The 15,130-nt window shown below is 40.4% G+C and overlaps 1 protein-coding gene across 1 annotated transcript in view; it reads right to left on the minus strand.

Moving 5' to 3' along the window:
* Window positions 1-15,130, minus strand: part of DNM3 (dynamin 3) — a 212,304-nt gene that overhangs the window by 81,057 nt on the left and 116,117 nt on the right. Inside the window, exon 18 of the mRNA XM_018566844.1 lies at window positions 852-960. Coding sequence (XP_018422346.1) covers window positions 852-960 — 109 coding nt within the window. The remainder of the gene's footprint in view (window positions 1-851; window positions 961-15,130) is intronic.

The raw sequence follows: 15,130 nt of genomic DNA on the forward strand, positions 1-15,130 counted from the left end.
GGCTGCCTTAGGTCCCTCACTTGTTGGGAACCTTGCAGAAGCCTTCTTGGGAACCACATGGTGCCTCTGTTTACAGCGCTTCTGCCAGCCCGCACATCTTCCCCTCCCGAGACCCTGTCCTTGGAGACATCAGGCCGACACCCCGGAGCAGAGTGGCAGCACAGAACTGTATAAGGTATTGTTGGGAATTTCTAGTCCTCTATAGCTGGTGGTATTATGCATTACTGTATAATGTATTGCTGGGATTTGTAGCCCTCTATAGTTGATGGTATTCTGCATTGCTGTATAATGGTGCTCCACCACTGACTCCAAGCTGTAGAGGGACTACAAATCTCAGCCCAGAGAGGAGGTAAAGGGCCTTGGAACCTTCACACTGCCCCCAAACAACCTTATCCTTGCCCTAAAATCATCAGTCTGTATTGTTTTAGAAAAATTGTCATATGATATTAAAGAAAAGGTATCAGTAATTGGTATTGGGGAAGTACTGAAGAAAAATTATCGGTACTGGTACTCAATCTTGAAAAAATGATATCGGTGCATCCTTAACATGTATATATAAATATATTTGTTATGACTGCTGTATGAAGCCGACCTGCATTGACACTCACATTGTCTTAGTGGTGCAGGGCATGCTTGCCTGTGTGTCCCTGTCTCTCGCATTTATGCTGCCAAAAAAAAAATATATATATATATGCAGCATAATATTTGTTTTTCTAATGTATTCTGCCTATTAAAATGAGTAGTCTAACATACATCTTAGGGAAATGTATACACATGTAAAAACTGGCTGTTATCTTTAAACTATTTTATTGTCAGCCATAGCATTTAAAAAGTATCAAGACACTCCTTACCAGCCTATCAGGATATACTCCAGCTCGAAGCAGGGAGGCTTTCCAGCTATCTACTTCTTCCTGGGAGTCACAGGCCAGCTCCAGGCATCGGTAATCCTTGTACACATTCCTAAAAACCACAAAATTGAGAGAAGTAAGAAAGTCAAATAGGGATAAACTGTGAACATTTCCATGCAGTATTATGGCTTTTACATATCAGAAAAAATCAGATAGCAGTATCAACGTTTTCTACAAATTAGTGCTCTTAAAAAAATAATGTAATTCATTTGATAAAAAGGTTAAACCAATACAGCATCAGAAAAGAAAATTATTTTACTTACTAAAGCACGATTATTTAATCTACTATTTGCTAGAAATACAGAAATATAGGCGCTGATACAATCTTTCACATCCAACACTTCTGGGTGTGTATTGGAGTCTCCTGCTGTCCTCAGTGGCACCCCCTCTTCTCCCTGGCCACTATGTCACAGTGTATCTTCAGAGTTTTTAAAGGGCATGCTGGGGAAAGAGGGTCTACAACAGATAGTGAGGAGACACAGATATCCTACACACCTGAAATTGTCAGGTGCTGAAAATTCTAGCAACAACAAAATTGCAAAGACTGGATTCAACCAAGGCACTAATGGTAACAATTACAGTATGAGTTTATTTTACAATGGTGTATTTCATTAAACATTTTTTAAGAAACAAAAGTTACTCTTTCAAGACTTTATCCCATAGTATTACTATTTTCTTTATTTTAAGTCACCGACATATTACAAAGTGTTGTGAATTTCATAATATAAATAGCCTGAACAAGACATGAGACAAAATTAACTTAGAAATATGACAGTAGAAGAGAAGAGTACCTTGATGGGAGGATGCTAGAAACAATAGGTAAGGGATTTTGCAGTGGTGGCAGAGGATGGAAGGTTGTCACTTGATAATAATGGTTATTGTATACATAAGGAAACTTTGAGAAACTTTTTAAAAGTGTGAAAAGATAGGGCAAGAGTAGATGTACTGTAATCAAATGGAACTTAGAAATTCTAAAAGATGGAGGGTGTTCTAGACACTGTGGCCCCCTGCACTGTTAAATGCTCATTAAGTCTAGAGTGGAGATGATGAGGCAGTATTACTAACCCCACTCTGGCAGGCTCCAGCACTCTGCTCTTCTCTGTGACACTTTGGGCTGTGTGCAGTCCCTTTGCATCATTACATACGGCCATGGCAGCAAGCGCCTCCGAGAAGAGGCTTCGAAAAACCAAATACATGGAGGAACTCTCCCAGAGTGGGGAATAAGGTAAATATTACTACTTCTTATTCCTCTAACCGTACTCAAAAACGGGCATTGCAGTGTGTGGGTTATGGGGGCGGGGGCACTGCAAGGGTGAAAAAAAATCTGGGCAAACAGTTAAATACACAGTTGAAATATAATTTTGCTGTATTGTCTGTTAAAGGATTCGTAATTCTTGCAATTACAAACATTTACAAACATTTTCTATACTATGCAACCAGACAGGTGACATGTAGTCCCTGAGCAAATACTTTACATCTGAGTTAAAGGGTTATTAAACCCTTCATTTTTTTGCATATATCTACTGCTAGCAAGCATATGCAAAAACTTAAAAAAAGAATTAAAAAAAAACGTTTTAAAAAGGGTTAATACTTACCTGTGTCTTCCACGCTCGCTCCCGTCCGAAAATCTCAAGCATGTCGGGCGGCCGCAAAGAATTTTGGGGCGGGCGCATGCGCAGTTCAGATTTTAGTCCGGGAGATGAGGAGAGACACAAAGTAAGTCTATGGACTGCGTGCAGGAGTCAGCGCTGGATCGGAGACCCGCAGCAGCGCTGGAGAGAAGGCTGAAAACGTCAGGAAAGAAGAAGAAGATCGGATTAAGAGACATCATTTAGGTGAGTCCCTACACTAAACAAATGTTATCCTTTAATGTCACTTTAAGCATTTTAGTCAGTGTTCTATGTACCTATCCATCCCCAACCTCCTCATTGTACAGTAAATCAGCATCATCCCAATGAGGATGGACCTGGCCCAGGAAACAGAAATGCTGAATCAAAATCTAAAAAAAAAAATCTGAAAAAAAATTACAAATCCTGAGGCAGGTAAAACAGAAATATTGTATATGTACAGTATTTTAAATATGTAGTAAGCTGTTTGTATGTTGTTTCTCTTTATTAATGCAAAGAGCAAAATTATAGCTGATGGTTTCCATTTAGAAACAATCTTTATTTTATGTTCTTCTTATCTCTACTCTAAATGGTTCCACACCATTTCCAGCTCAACCACAATCTGGTGGTACTTGAGCAGAGGCAAAATATAAATTTTCACTACAAATTACACTACCAGCACATGTGTTACAAGAAATATAGTCTCTGTATGTAAAGCTAGCTGCACATGCTCACTTGCGCTACATGTATTGCTGTTAAAACCTGAAGGCGCTTACCTAAATTTTACTGCAGCTGCCAGGCTTAGCTTTGGGGCATCACAGAGTTTGCAAAGCGACAAGAGAAGCTTTCCTTAAAGTCAAGTTTAGTTACTGAGGTTTTTGTCATGTAAATTATGCCTAAGCAGTGCTGCATGCTTAGATAATTTCACCAAAGGAAACATCAATTTCACCAAAATCATTCCCCACATCCCTAATTCAGAGTAACTATTGTCCTCTTAGTTGGACCTTTAACACCCTATTTTCACTGCTTTTTGATGGATGATCTGAGAGCAGAGTTAAGGTTGTCCACATACTTTCCATTCCATGAAGTCAACCTTTACTAATAGGCAAAGTAATGGGTTCACTGTAAAGCAGGCTTTTAAAGCTGATTAAACTAGCTTTTCCTGTACTGCCCCATCACTGCAATCTGCTTGAGAAATTGCCATTATAGGAGAACAGATGTCACTCCTACTTCTTTCCATAATGCAGCCTTCTGTACTGTCACATGGGGCATGCAGGTACTTGTGGAGCCCCGTATGGTTTTTATTATTCAGTCAAGACGTGTACCGAAATCTCTGTGCACTCTGGAGGCATTGCAGGGGCAAATTACATATTTCCTTTAATAATGGCTTTAATAGTGCTCCAGTCCAAAGCAGGATTACCCCCAAGGCAAACTAGAAAGCAGCCTTAGCTCTGATTAGGGATGCACCAATACTGTTTTTTCGGTATCGAGTACCGATATTCTTTTTTCGGTACTTGGTGATATCTAATATCGATACTGGAAGTCCCATTAAGGAAGCCGGGTGGCGTGTAATGACTCGCTGCCTGGCTTCCTGATTAGCCGGGAAGATGGTTGGCGTTAATGACTCACCAGCATCCCAATTAGCCGGCCGGCTCTAACATTCTTATTGCTCCAATTAACATTGCATCAATCGATATCATACACTGACCCTATACTGACCGCATCAAGGTCACATCTCTTCATGAAATGTAGGAAATCATCCATATCAATACAATCTGCTTGCTATCAATAAGAACAAACCCACCGATAACTTCTCTGGACGTCACACAAACAGGATTACCCTCAGTCCTCAGGAAGATTCTGTCAACCACCAACTCAGCAGGACACCCATCATTAAGTGAGTGCCATTCTTTTTTTTATTATTGGACTGCCACATTCATTTTGAATAATTGGTACACAGCTATCAAATCATTACACAATCACTTTTTTCCCTCATGCCAATAAAACAATAAAAATGAAGTGGATTATCTGAGCCTACTGCAATCCTTATCAATGCTAATTGAAGTTATGGGGCTGGGTTGGTGGCAAGCTGCTATCTTGCCTAGGATTCCATTCTCCCTTAGTCCACCTCCTGGGGGAAGATTTGTCCCCAATTTTCCCCTTCACCTTTTCCTCACATGGCATTTCTATCATTTTTGATTCCACCTCACTTTTAGTCTCAGTGACAATTGCCATCAGTACAAAGATAGGGTGAATCTTCCCAATCACAGAGATAGCAATAAACAATTCACAGAGGGTCTAACCCTTTCAAAATGGAAAACGTTTTTGCTTTTACATACACTTTAAGGGTATTCCCATGTGGTGCTTGTCCAGAACTAGCTCCCTGGTCTTTATGATCTTGTTTGTTTAGATAAAGCCTTCCAGAAATAAATCTATTTATTTTCCAAGTGACACTTTATTGTACAATAGTGATCCAATCACCTAGGTCTAAGCTGTGGGGTTTGACAATTGTAGTGAAAAGTATTTGGAAGCAAAACCCTGCTCCTCTACCAAGATGCCCACCTCCACACAGTGCATAACAAGGCATGGTAAATCAGTAATAGGTATACTGGTGACTAGTCCTTTGCTCTCTGCTTACCTTTTGTGGGCATAACTTCCACAGTACAGGTCATTTTTAACAATACTGTCTTTATTTCCAAAGTTAGGAGGGTCAGGGCCAGGATCACCAGGAGACAGTAATAGGCATTCTATCTCTATTCAAAATGATGGAGAAGGAGGAGCTAAAGATAGCTTTTCCATGTGTGCATAACTATTAGTGACAAAGAAATCAGAAACAGATGTTTTGTTTCTGAAATCCTGTCGGGATAATTGTATATATCTTGGTTTAACGCACATACAGTGCTTTGTAGTGTTCTGCTTTTTCTTTATTTATATCCATAAAATGATATGCAAAGGATGACTGCCATGATTGAAATATGTTCTACTGCAGCTTGACAAAAAGAGCAACTTAGCAGTAACAGAAATCTGGGCTGTTTAGAGGGGAAGTAAAAAGAAGGGAGAATGATAGTCATATGCAATAATCAAAGGTCAATACAAACACATTCCCAAGGAAACCTTCTCAACCCCATGATTTCACAAACAGCTCAAGGTCAGCGCTTGTGATTGCAGGAAATAAGAGCTTTACCTCCAGCAGAACCAAAGCAAGGCAGCGAATCATGTTTAAAATACAACCAGGGTGATTATAATGATCAAAGTTTACCAAGACGCTCACAAGGCTAAGTCTGTTCTTTTCATGGAATTCCTAAACACCCACCGCAAAATACTAAATACTTTCTATACATTTTATTAACTCAGTTAAAGAGAAAAAAAATCATCTTAAAAAAACTCATTCATAAAGGTTCTTTACAGAGAACAGACAATCTGCCTTTAGGGCCGGTTCACACCACAAAGTCCGCGTTCCAGAGCGTTTGGCCTCTGGAACGCAAGCCGGCCGCCTCCCTGCATTTAGAACCCCAGAACATTAGTGGCTGCATTCCGGTCCAGTGAGATCTGCAAAAATAGTGCATGCAGCATTTTTGCAGATCGCACTGGACCAGAACGCAGGAACTAATGTGCCATTAGTTCTTGGTGCGGGCGATCGCACTGTGGGCGGGGGTGCCATTGATTTCAATGCACCACCACGCCCACTCCCACCCCTGAACACAGGGAATCGGCTGGCTTGCGTTTCAGAGGCCAAACGCTCTGGAACGTGGATTTTGTGGTATGAACCGGCCCTAAGAGAAATAAGTAGACTTCCATTGCTGACAACCTTTTATTCTAGATTCCTGAATATTATGCTGATCCAGTGGCTTCTTCTATGTCACCGACCAGGAACAAGTCTATGCAGCGACTAAAGCCACAGTAATGTCATTTTTGAACTAGACTCACATTTCTGAACTTGATTCATTTTGATGGCACCCCAATGCACTCAGGCAATATACTTACATTATAATGCATTGCAATATGTGGTAGTGCATACACTACAAAAAAAGGGTCATGTGCAGTTTTAGGCATGTTAGGGTGCTTTGGCAGGCAATTCATTTAGAATGGGCTGTCTTAATGCAACGCACTCTAACAGGGTTATTCACTAAAGGGTGAAGAGTTTGGAGAAGTAAACAATCCAGGGCAGGAGTAGGCTACCTTGGCACTCCAGTTGTTGTAAAACTATGAGTCCCATAAGGCATTGCAAGACTTTGCCAGCCACAGGCATGACTCCCTGAAACAGAGGCATGGTGGGACTTGCGGTTTCATCACAGCTGGAGTGCCAAGGTTGCCTACCCTTGATCTAGGACAACATAGCTAATCTAGAAAGTGAGCTGAATTGGAGAATGTTTCAAAATCAGCTATTTTGGCCAAGATTGTTCACTTCTCCTGCCTTCTCCAAACTCTTCACCCTTTTGTGAATAACCATGTTAGTGTGACATAAAGCATGTTAACACACAAAGAAGTAGCTGGGCCCTGCATCTTCATACATATTTTGAGTAAATCCGAAAATATTTAAGTCACTGTATCCACAGAGCATCCAGGCAACTAGCATTCTAAAAAGAATAGGTCAGCCATAATAGCCTGTTTATTTCTATTGATATAGATTTTCTTTAATGGCAGTTGAAATAATGGACATTCTGCAGAGTCAAGTTAGCCCCCCGAAAAACACTAATGTATTAAAAAAAAATTATAAGTATATAAAGTACCATACATGTATTTAATTGTATGTAGAGATGCCTAGATGGCCTATGCACTATTTAATAAATTCTCAGAGGGTGTGAGGTAAAGAAAGAGAAAGTTAGGGACATAAGGGAAGAGGTGATGTCTCTGGAATTATTTTCTTTATGAAACGATCCATCTGCTTTGAGTTAGCTGCAATGAGTGACTAACATTTTCTAACAGGGTGTGCCCTCTCTTGGGCCACTCCAAAGCAGAGCTTCATTCATTAGATTAACCCATTTACTTTGTATGAAACATTTCTTACAGTAATGCTGAATTAGCCTCTGCGGCTAAGAGTTTGGGTGCTCCGGAAAGCACAGCCAAAAGAAAAAATCTACACATACATTCTGATGGTGGAATTGATCCAAAATGCCACAGTTGCAACTAATCAGCTTCTATCTTTCTTTTTCAAAGCTTAACTGAGCAAACATGCTGATTGGTTACTATGGGCAACCGGTCCAGATTTTCATACATTCCTCTTTGTATGTTTTACAAAGCTCTGAATGTATTTATTATTGGTAGTTATATAGTGCCAACAACTTACGCAGCACTTTACATAGCACACATCCACACCTGCCCAGCTGTGCTCAGCTACAGAGTATCCTAAGGAGTGCCCAGCTACAGAGTTTCCTAAGGAGTGCTCAGCTACAGAGTTTCCTAAGGAGTGCTCAGCTACAGAGTTTCCTAAGGAGTGCTCAGCTACAGAGTTTCCTAAGGAGTGCTCAGCTACAGAGTATCCTAAGCACTGCTCAGCAAGAGAGTTTCCTAATGAGTGCTCAGCTACAGAGTATCCTATGGAGAGCTCAGCTATAGAGTGTCCTAAGGAGTGCTCTGCTAAAGTGTTTCTATGGAGATCTCATCTACAGAGTGCTTCTAAGGAGTGCTCTGCTACAGAATGTTTCTACTGAGCACTCAGTATCAGAATCAAATGCCCTGGAGAAGATCTTTTCAGTTCCTGGGTTTAGTGCCAAACCATGGCTGTCAATAACAGCCACCAGTTTCAGCGCTAATTTAGATGTAGGTGCATGTTTCAAAAATGATTAGTTTCAATTGGCTGACCTGGCAACCATATAGAAAATGAGCCGTATTCCATAACAGTGTTGGATTACTGAGAGTGTAATAATTAAACAAATAATACAGTTTTGTATCTCTGCTATGTACTTACCAAAATAGAAAAAAGGCCATTTAGTCCAAATATGTATTATTACTTCTAGATCGTTAAATGTTTATATATCTACTATTCATTGCCTGACAAATAGAAATCAGTCTTATAGTAGGAGTGACAACAGTATGTAGCAGCTGTCCTCTATTACATTACACAGTGTTGTCACCGTGGCTCTCAATGGGTTTGAAAGCAGGATTAGAAGATGGGGGGGGGGGGGAGGGGGGTCATAGTCCCTTTAATCAGCAAGCTGGTGGGAATGAAGTACTAAAAGAAAGCCTTCTACACTGGACTTCTCTGCAAAGTCTGTCTATACACCTGTATCAACAATCCCTTTATGCTTTCAGCCGGATTGTTCAACTACAGTGGCATTGCACATTAGCATCAATTGGTCCGCTCTCAAGTTGCTTGTTGTACAGTTTGTCTGGCATGTGGGTACAACTCTACTTTTTCCTGGATTTACCTTTCTTGCTGACCTCACTTGTCGTATACTTCAACCAGCTTGTCGTCCTGACCTTGCTTTGGTCCCTGACTATATGGTTGCTCTTCATCCTGGTTTTCCACACAGTTCTGATTAACCCTCAAAGTTCTCTATTGCTCTACTGCTCAACCTTACTTCTGTCTCATCCTCTGGCATTGTCTATGCCCAGCTGGATACAACCCCTTCTAGTTTATTGACTATTCTTTCTGTCTCACTATCACTGTTCTGTTTAGTCCCTGGCCTGCTAAACCAACTGCTAGCTATATCCTATATCTCTGAATCTACACCAGTGTTTCTCAACCTTTTTTTAGTCATAGCACCCTTTAAAAGTGTGAAAATCTTGTAAATCTGTAAAAAAAAAGTTACTTATTGCCCTTCCAAACTCCATACCAGGCCCTTATCTCAGATATAAGCTTGTATGGACTTTAAGGGGAGAGCACATGCAAAAACTCAAAATAATGGGGTTCCCCCTTCAGATCAAAGTTCCCCTCTCGAATCAAGAGTACCCTTTCACATTAGAATCCCCCTTTCACATCAGAGCCCCCTACTTTCATTTCAAGGTTCCCCCTTCACATCAGGAGCCCCCCTTTACATCAGAGTTCCCCCTTCACATCAGAAGCCCCTCTTTACATCAATAGCCCCCTTTACATCAGGAGCCACCTTCACATCAGAAGACTGCCTGCCCAAGTTCCATAATCTGCCACATAATCCTGAGAAACATATACCAGTTGTATTTATCATAAAATATAAATGCAGAATTTGGTAAAGGCAATAGCACTCAGATGACTAACATGAAGTCATTCTATCTCAGATCTATGCAGAGACTCTTCAATCAAAAAAAGAAAAACCTCTTTTTAAACATTTTCATGTCCTTACCTTGTGAGCACTGGCTAATTAAACATAGAAATTAATAGGCCTCACAGCCAAGTGTTTGAGAAGGGGGTTACACTGTCCAATGTATATGCTATGCTATGAGCAGAGTAGAGACACGCACTGTTCCTGATTTATCTTTATTGGGCTTATTGAAGCAGCTTCCTATTCTTGATATGAGATTGTCTTTTGAAATGAGACCTTGCCTTTTTTACACACTTGATGTGATTATACTAACAGACCGGCTCTTGTTTATTCGTGTCCACACACACATAGTGGATTTTAGGTGTAAATATAAACCCATCCACCATGGTACCTATTAAATTAATTTTTTGTTGTTTTATTTACCAATATTAAATGTTGTATAATCCTTGTATACGTTTAGTGCTTCTTTTTTACAGATAGTGAAAATATGCTGGAATGTTTTTTTTTTTAATGTGTTTTTGGTTAGTTTTAAACCTCTGTCAGGTTTTTTCTTTTTGCCATCCGTGTCTCTGTTGGAGTTGCTGACATGTCTACCCTATTTCCCCCAAAAAAACATTTTTTTGGCTCCAGGTCTACTTTAAAATCTCTACTTCTGCCAATGTAACATTTGAGCCTGCAGCTAGTTCTATATAGAGCCTCCTGGTACATGCTTGAACTCTGAGTGCAACCTAAAATCCTATTCCATCGGCTTCTACTACATGAAACATATGAGTGCAAGTTTAGGAAAAGAAAGTGTCACTCACTCCTTCTGTCCACCTCCTCTCTTATTTCACTGGTCAGAACTGATTTAATGTGTCAGCCGCTAGGATGATAAAACAAGACTGCAGGTAATTACACATGGAGAAGTTTAGAAACATTCTTAGACTCCTATTATTTGTTGTATCTAAAAAGCAACACTCTTGCCAACAATGTCTTTGCAATTCAATACTAATAAATATATACCTGCCAAAAACAGCAACAAAATCCACTATTATTATCTCCATGTGAATGCAACAGATTCAATGTAAATATATGGAAAGAGTGAATACTGTATTCTTCTGGTATGCTTTGGGAACAAACGCTAAAGCGGGAATATTGTCTGGAAAGTGAATTACCTTTATAGCCTGGGAAACTTAAAGCTCTGGCAAAATTCACTACATATATAAAGAAACATATCTGGAGCAACTCAGTCTCAATACCAGAAAAAAGGGAATCTAATAAATTGAAAATGTATATACTATATGTAATGTAAATGGGTAAGCCGTATTAGTCCAGTAGACAAGATGTAAAAATTGGATACCTTTCTTATTGGACTAACATAATATTTAAAAGACAAGCTTTCGAGAGTTAACCTCTCTTCTTCAGGTCAGAAGCAATACTAATCAACATGACAGAGTTTACCACTTAAAGCAAGAGAATGTTGTTAGGGGGGTCATATATGTTGGACCTGGGAGTGAAGAATGCCTGCTGATAACCAAAAGACAGAACAAATAAACATAGGATGACAAATAAACCCTAAACAGATCAGAGATATAGGACATACATGAATATTAAGATGTTCTGTATATTCATAAAAAGTTCTGGTAGTGTGTCAGAAAACCAGAATCCACATTAAGTCCCTCCTTTATGGCGTTGAAATGTAAAATCATTTTCATTTTAAATGTTTTTAAACTTCCCTTTCAGTACTTTAATTTTGAGGTTTTGGATGGAGTGATCTTTCTGGGAGAAGTGATGTCCTACTGGAGTGCAATATTCGTTTTCCTTGTGGTTCTTGATTGAGCTCCTGTGTAGGTGCATCCTGAGATGTAGCTTAAGGCCAGTTTCCTCAATGTAACAATCTTTGTCACATACTGAACAGTGTATATATAACTGTATCATGTACACCACGTTAGCAGATGTGCATGAGTATGATCCCTTAATGGTGTATGTTTTGTTATTGTGACTCGCTGTATTCTTGTCACATATACAGTATGTTGGCAAAATTGCAGCAGGGTTTATTGCAGCACACTGCGCCATTCTGTGTAAGTTCCAAGTTCTGGGGTCAGCTTACTGCATACCAATCTTCTTCTCAGGTTCAGTGGTTGCTTGAAAGCCAGTATTGGGGGCTGAGGGAATATTTCTTGAAGTATGGGGTCTTCAGAGAGTACTGGTTGTAGGTTTTTGATGATTTTACATATTACCTCCAGAGTAGGGTTGTAGGTAACTACAAGAGGGATCCTGGTTGTGTTTTTCTTTTCTTTGTACTGTAGGAGCCTTTCCTGTGGTGTTCTTAAGGCAGATTTCATTTTTTTAGATATAGTCTTCCCTGTAGCCCTTTCGCCAAAATGTATCAGCCAGTGTGCTCAGGTGTTTGTCTCTGTCCTCAGTGTCGGTGGTATGGGATTGCTTGGCTGTAATGACTTGCTGCCCGGCTTCCTGGTTGGTCGGCAAGCTGGCCAATCAGAAAGCCAGGCGCCATGTAATGACGCGACACTCAGCTTTCTGATTGACTGGAAAGCCAGCTTCGTGCTCCCTCGTCACAAGGGAGCATGGACCCGGCTTCCTGGCTAATCAGGAAGTCGGGTGCCGCGTCATTACATGGCGCCCAGCTTCCCGACTGGCCAGAAAGCCGACTCCATGCTTTCTCGTCACTTAGTGATGTGAAGCATGGAGACGACTTCCCGGCTATTTAGGAAGCCAGGCGGCGAGTCATTACACGTCACCTATTGAATTACCACTAAGCAGTTAGTTTGTGAATTGCTATTAATTGGACTGCTCCAAATAAAAAAAAATCCTTGCTACTCCTGTATTACATACAAGGAAGCATGCTTTTAACCTATGGTTGTACATACCAGCATGATTGCTAGACATTCTAGTTGCCAGAGGTGGCTGTAGACTTTGTGATGCCTCAAATGTGAGGCCCCTCACTTACATCAATACTGAAAAAAAATGCATGCAATAATTAAAAATGAGCTGTGATGATCAGTGATGGTAGGGAGAGTGGAGAGGGCCCAGGGCCAGTGCAAGGATTTTTGCCTACACAGGCCCCACCTCCCCAGGGCCTGTGTAGGCAAAAATGCAGCCTTACGCTAGCGCTGGTCCTGGTCACATGTCACCTAGGAGGTAAGCTGAATTAGACCAGGGGTCAGCAAGCGTTTACACACCAAGTGCCATTTTTTTGCAACCTTCCGACAACAGGGTGCCAATGAGCAATAGTGCACCATAGCGTTTGTTAAATTTAAATTTTTACATTCATAGTTGTGCTGCTAATAGTAAGTTAAACTCACAAATTATTTTAATGTTTTTACCCTGCCATTAGCAGCACAACTATAAGTGAAAAAAAAACACGGAATAACTAGTGCGTATATAAAACATGTTCATATTTACATGTGCTGAAAAGTAAACTGGACTTACAGACCTCAGACCAGAACCAACGCACAGTAGACCTCAGACTAGGACCAATACATGGCAGACCTCAGACCAGAACCAACGCATGGTAGACCTCAGACCAGAACCAACACACTGCAAAATACCGCCAACTATAGAGGACTACAAATCCCAGCAATACATTATACAGTAAGGCAGAAAATATGAAGCTACATCTTCTGTGTTGCTTCAGGATCACAGGTTCATATCTCCAGGGTCTCAGGTGCCCAGTGTGGTGATCTCTTGTGGTTGGTGCAGGGCTCTCTGGTGGGCAGTGCGGTATTTAGTCAGACTCGAGGCATTCCAACATACATTGCAAAAAGCTTAAATTTTCTTGAATATGGGAGACAGAGGGATGCTTTGCTGTCCTCTGTAAAGGCTTCCCCCACCCCAGCGTCGGCCAGCACACAGCTCCCAACACCAGCACCCAGACCTCAGCTCCAGACCTCTGCTTGCTTACCTTTACACTCCAGCAGCAGACTCCGCTAATCCCAACTTGCTCGTCTTCACCTCTGCCCGCCAAAAAAAAGTACATTCCAAATGTACTGTACAGCCACAGTGGACCCTGCAAGGGCCACTCACGGACACTGGTGGGCCACTCATGGACACCTTGCCGATCCCTGCCCCCACCCCAGGCACGCTGGCTGCCAGTCCAAAATGACCCTAAGGGAGGGTCAGGAAAAAGATGAGTATTTTATTACTTGGCCTGTTCCCAAATGCTTGATTGGCCTCTTTAGTCTATATGGCCTAACAAGAAGCTAATTTTTGTAATCAATGGTGCAATTAATGCACCATTGATTACAACGATTACAACATACTTAATAAACTTGGAGGCATAAGTAAATGTTCAGCTCAGAAATGATGAGGTAAATATGCCCACATTTTGAGTACCAGATAATTATTTCCTTTAGCTAAATGTCATCAGATGAAACTAACACAGGCTGTCTATCTGGAAATTCTTTGACAATGAAATGCTTGATTTAATTAAAATAATTTTCAAAAGGAAGTCATTCTAAAAATGTAATGCTCCTATCTAAAGACTATCCCAGACTTACCAAATTGATTGCAGTTGGACAAAATAAAGACTGCATTATGTTATTTCAACAAAGACTAAAATTAAATTTGGATAAGTGTGGTTTTAAGAGTCCCATCTGACAGCCAAAAGTATATGTAGATTTATACACACTTTACAAAAACACTTTGTGTGACTCAGGCTAAAAACAGTTGGGTATATACAGACTAATGTATATGCAGATACAACATGACAGTCCCAGGTGCTATCACGCTAGTTTATGTCATAAAATGCAATGCTTATTTTTTTTCCCCATCATTTTGAAATATGTTCTAAGTATAAAATAATGCAGCAGCACCAGGTTCTGAAAACAAGTAACTATTCTCTGCTTTATTACCTGTATACTGCTATACATTGAACATTCAAGTAAACACCCAGTGTTGCCCATCTCAGAAAGCATTTTAAATAACACTCAACACATAATTTGCATAATAACCAATTTTTGAAACACAGCTAAATTTACAGGTGAAATGCAGAAATACAGGCTGATTTACCTGCAAAGGGATTTGCCAATTTGTGATTTACACACCTTTGCCACACTTCGCAGCCAGGCTTGTGACACCCTACTTCACAGTCTTGCAGATTTCCTTAGTTATTTTAAATTCTAGTCTGTTAACTGGGCAATAAACCAGCTTCATCACATGGTGATTCATTGCAGAATGAGAAGGCAGATGACATGAAAGACTGATAATCTGAACCTGAAATACTGGAACGTCTAACTAGTCATGCTGTGAGACCGAGATATTTAAATCACTAAACAGGCTGAACAGAATTACAGATCTCCTGGCAGGCAAAGGTATTTAGGTACATACTGAATGTTAATTTTGGGTTTAACTGCTAAAGGACATGTTCAAGTTCAGTAATATACAACAAAAAACAACCCAGCCCCCCTCCCCTTGCTCACTAAATGCACTATAG

This window comes from Nanorana parkeri, unplaced genomic scaffold (genome assembly GCF_000935625.1).
Source record: "Nanorana parkeri isolate BGI_ZX_2015 unplaced genomic scaffold, ASM93562v1 scaffold982, whole genome shotgun sequence".
Taxonomy (NCBI): Eukaryota; Metazoa; Chordata; class Amphibia; order Anura; family Dicroglossidae; genus Nanorana; species Nanorana parkeri.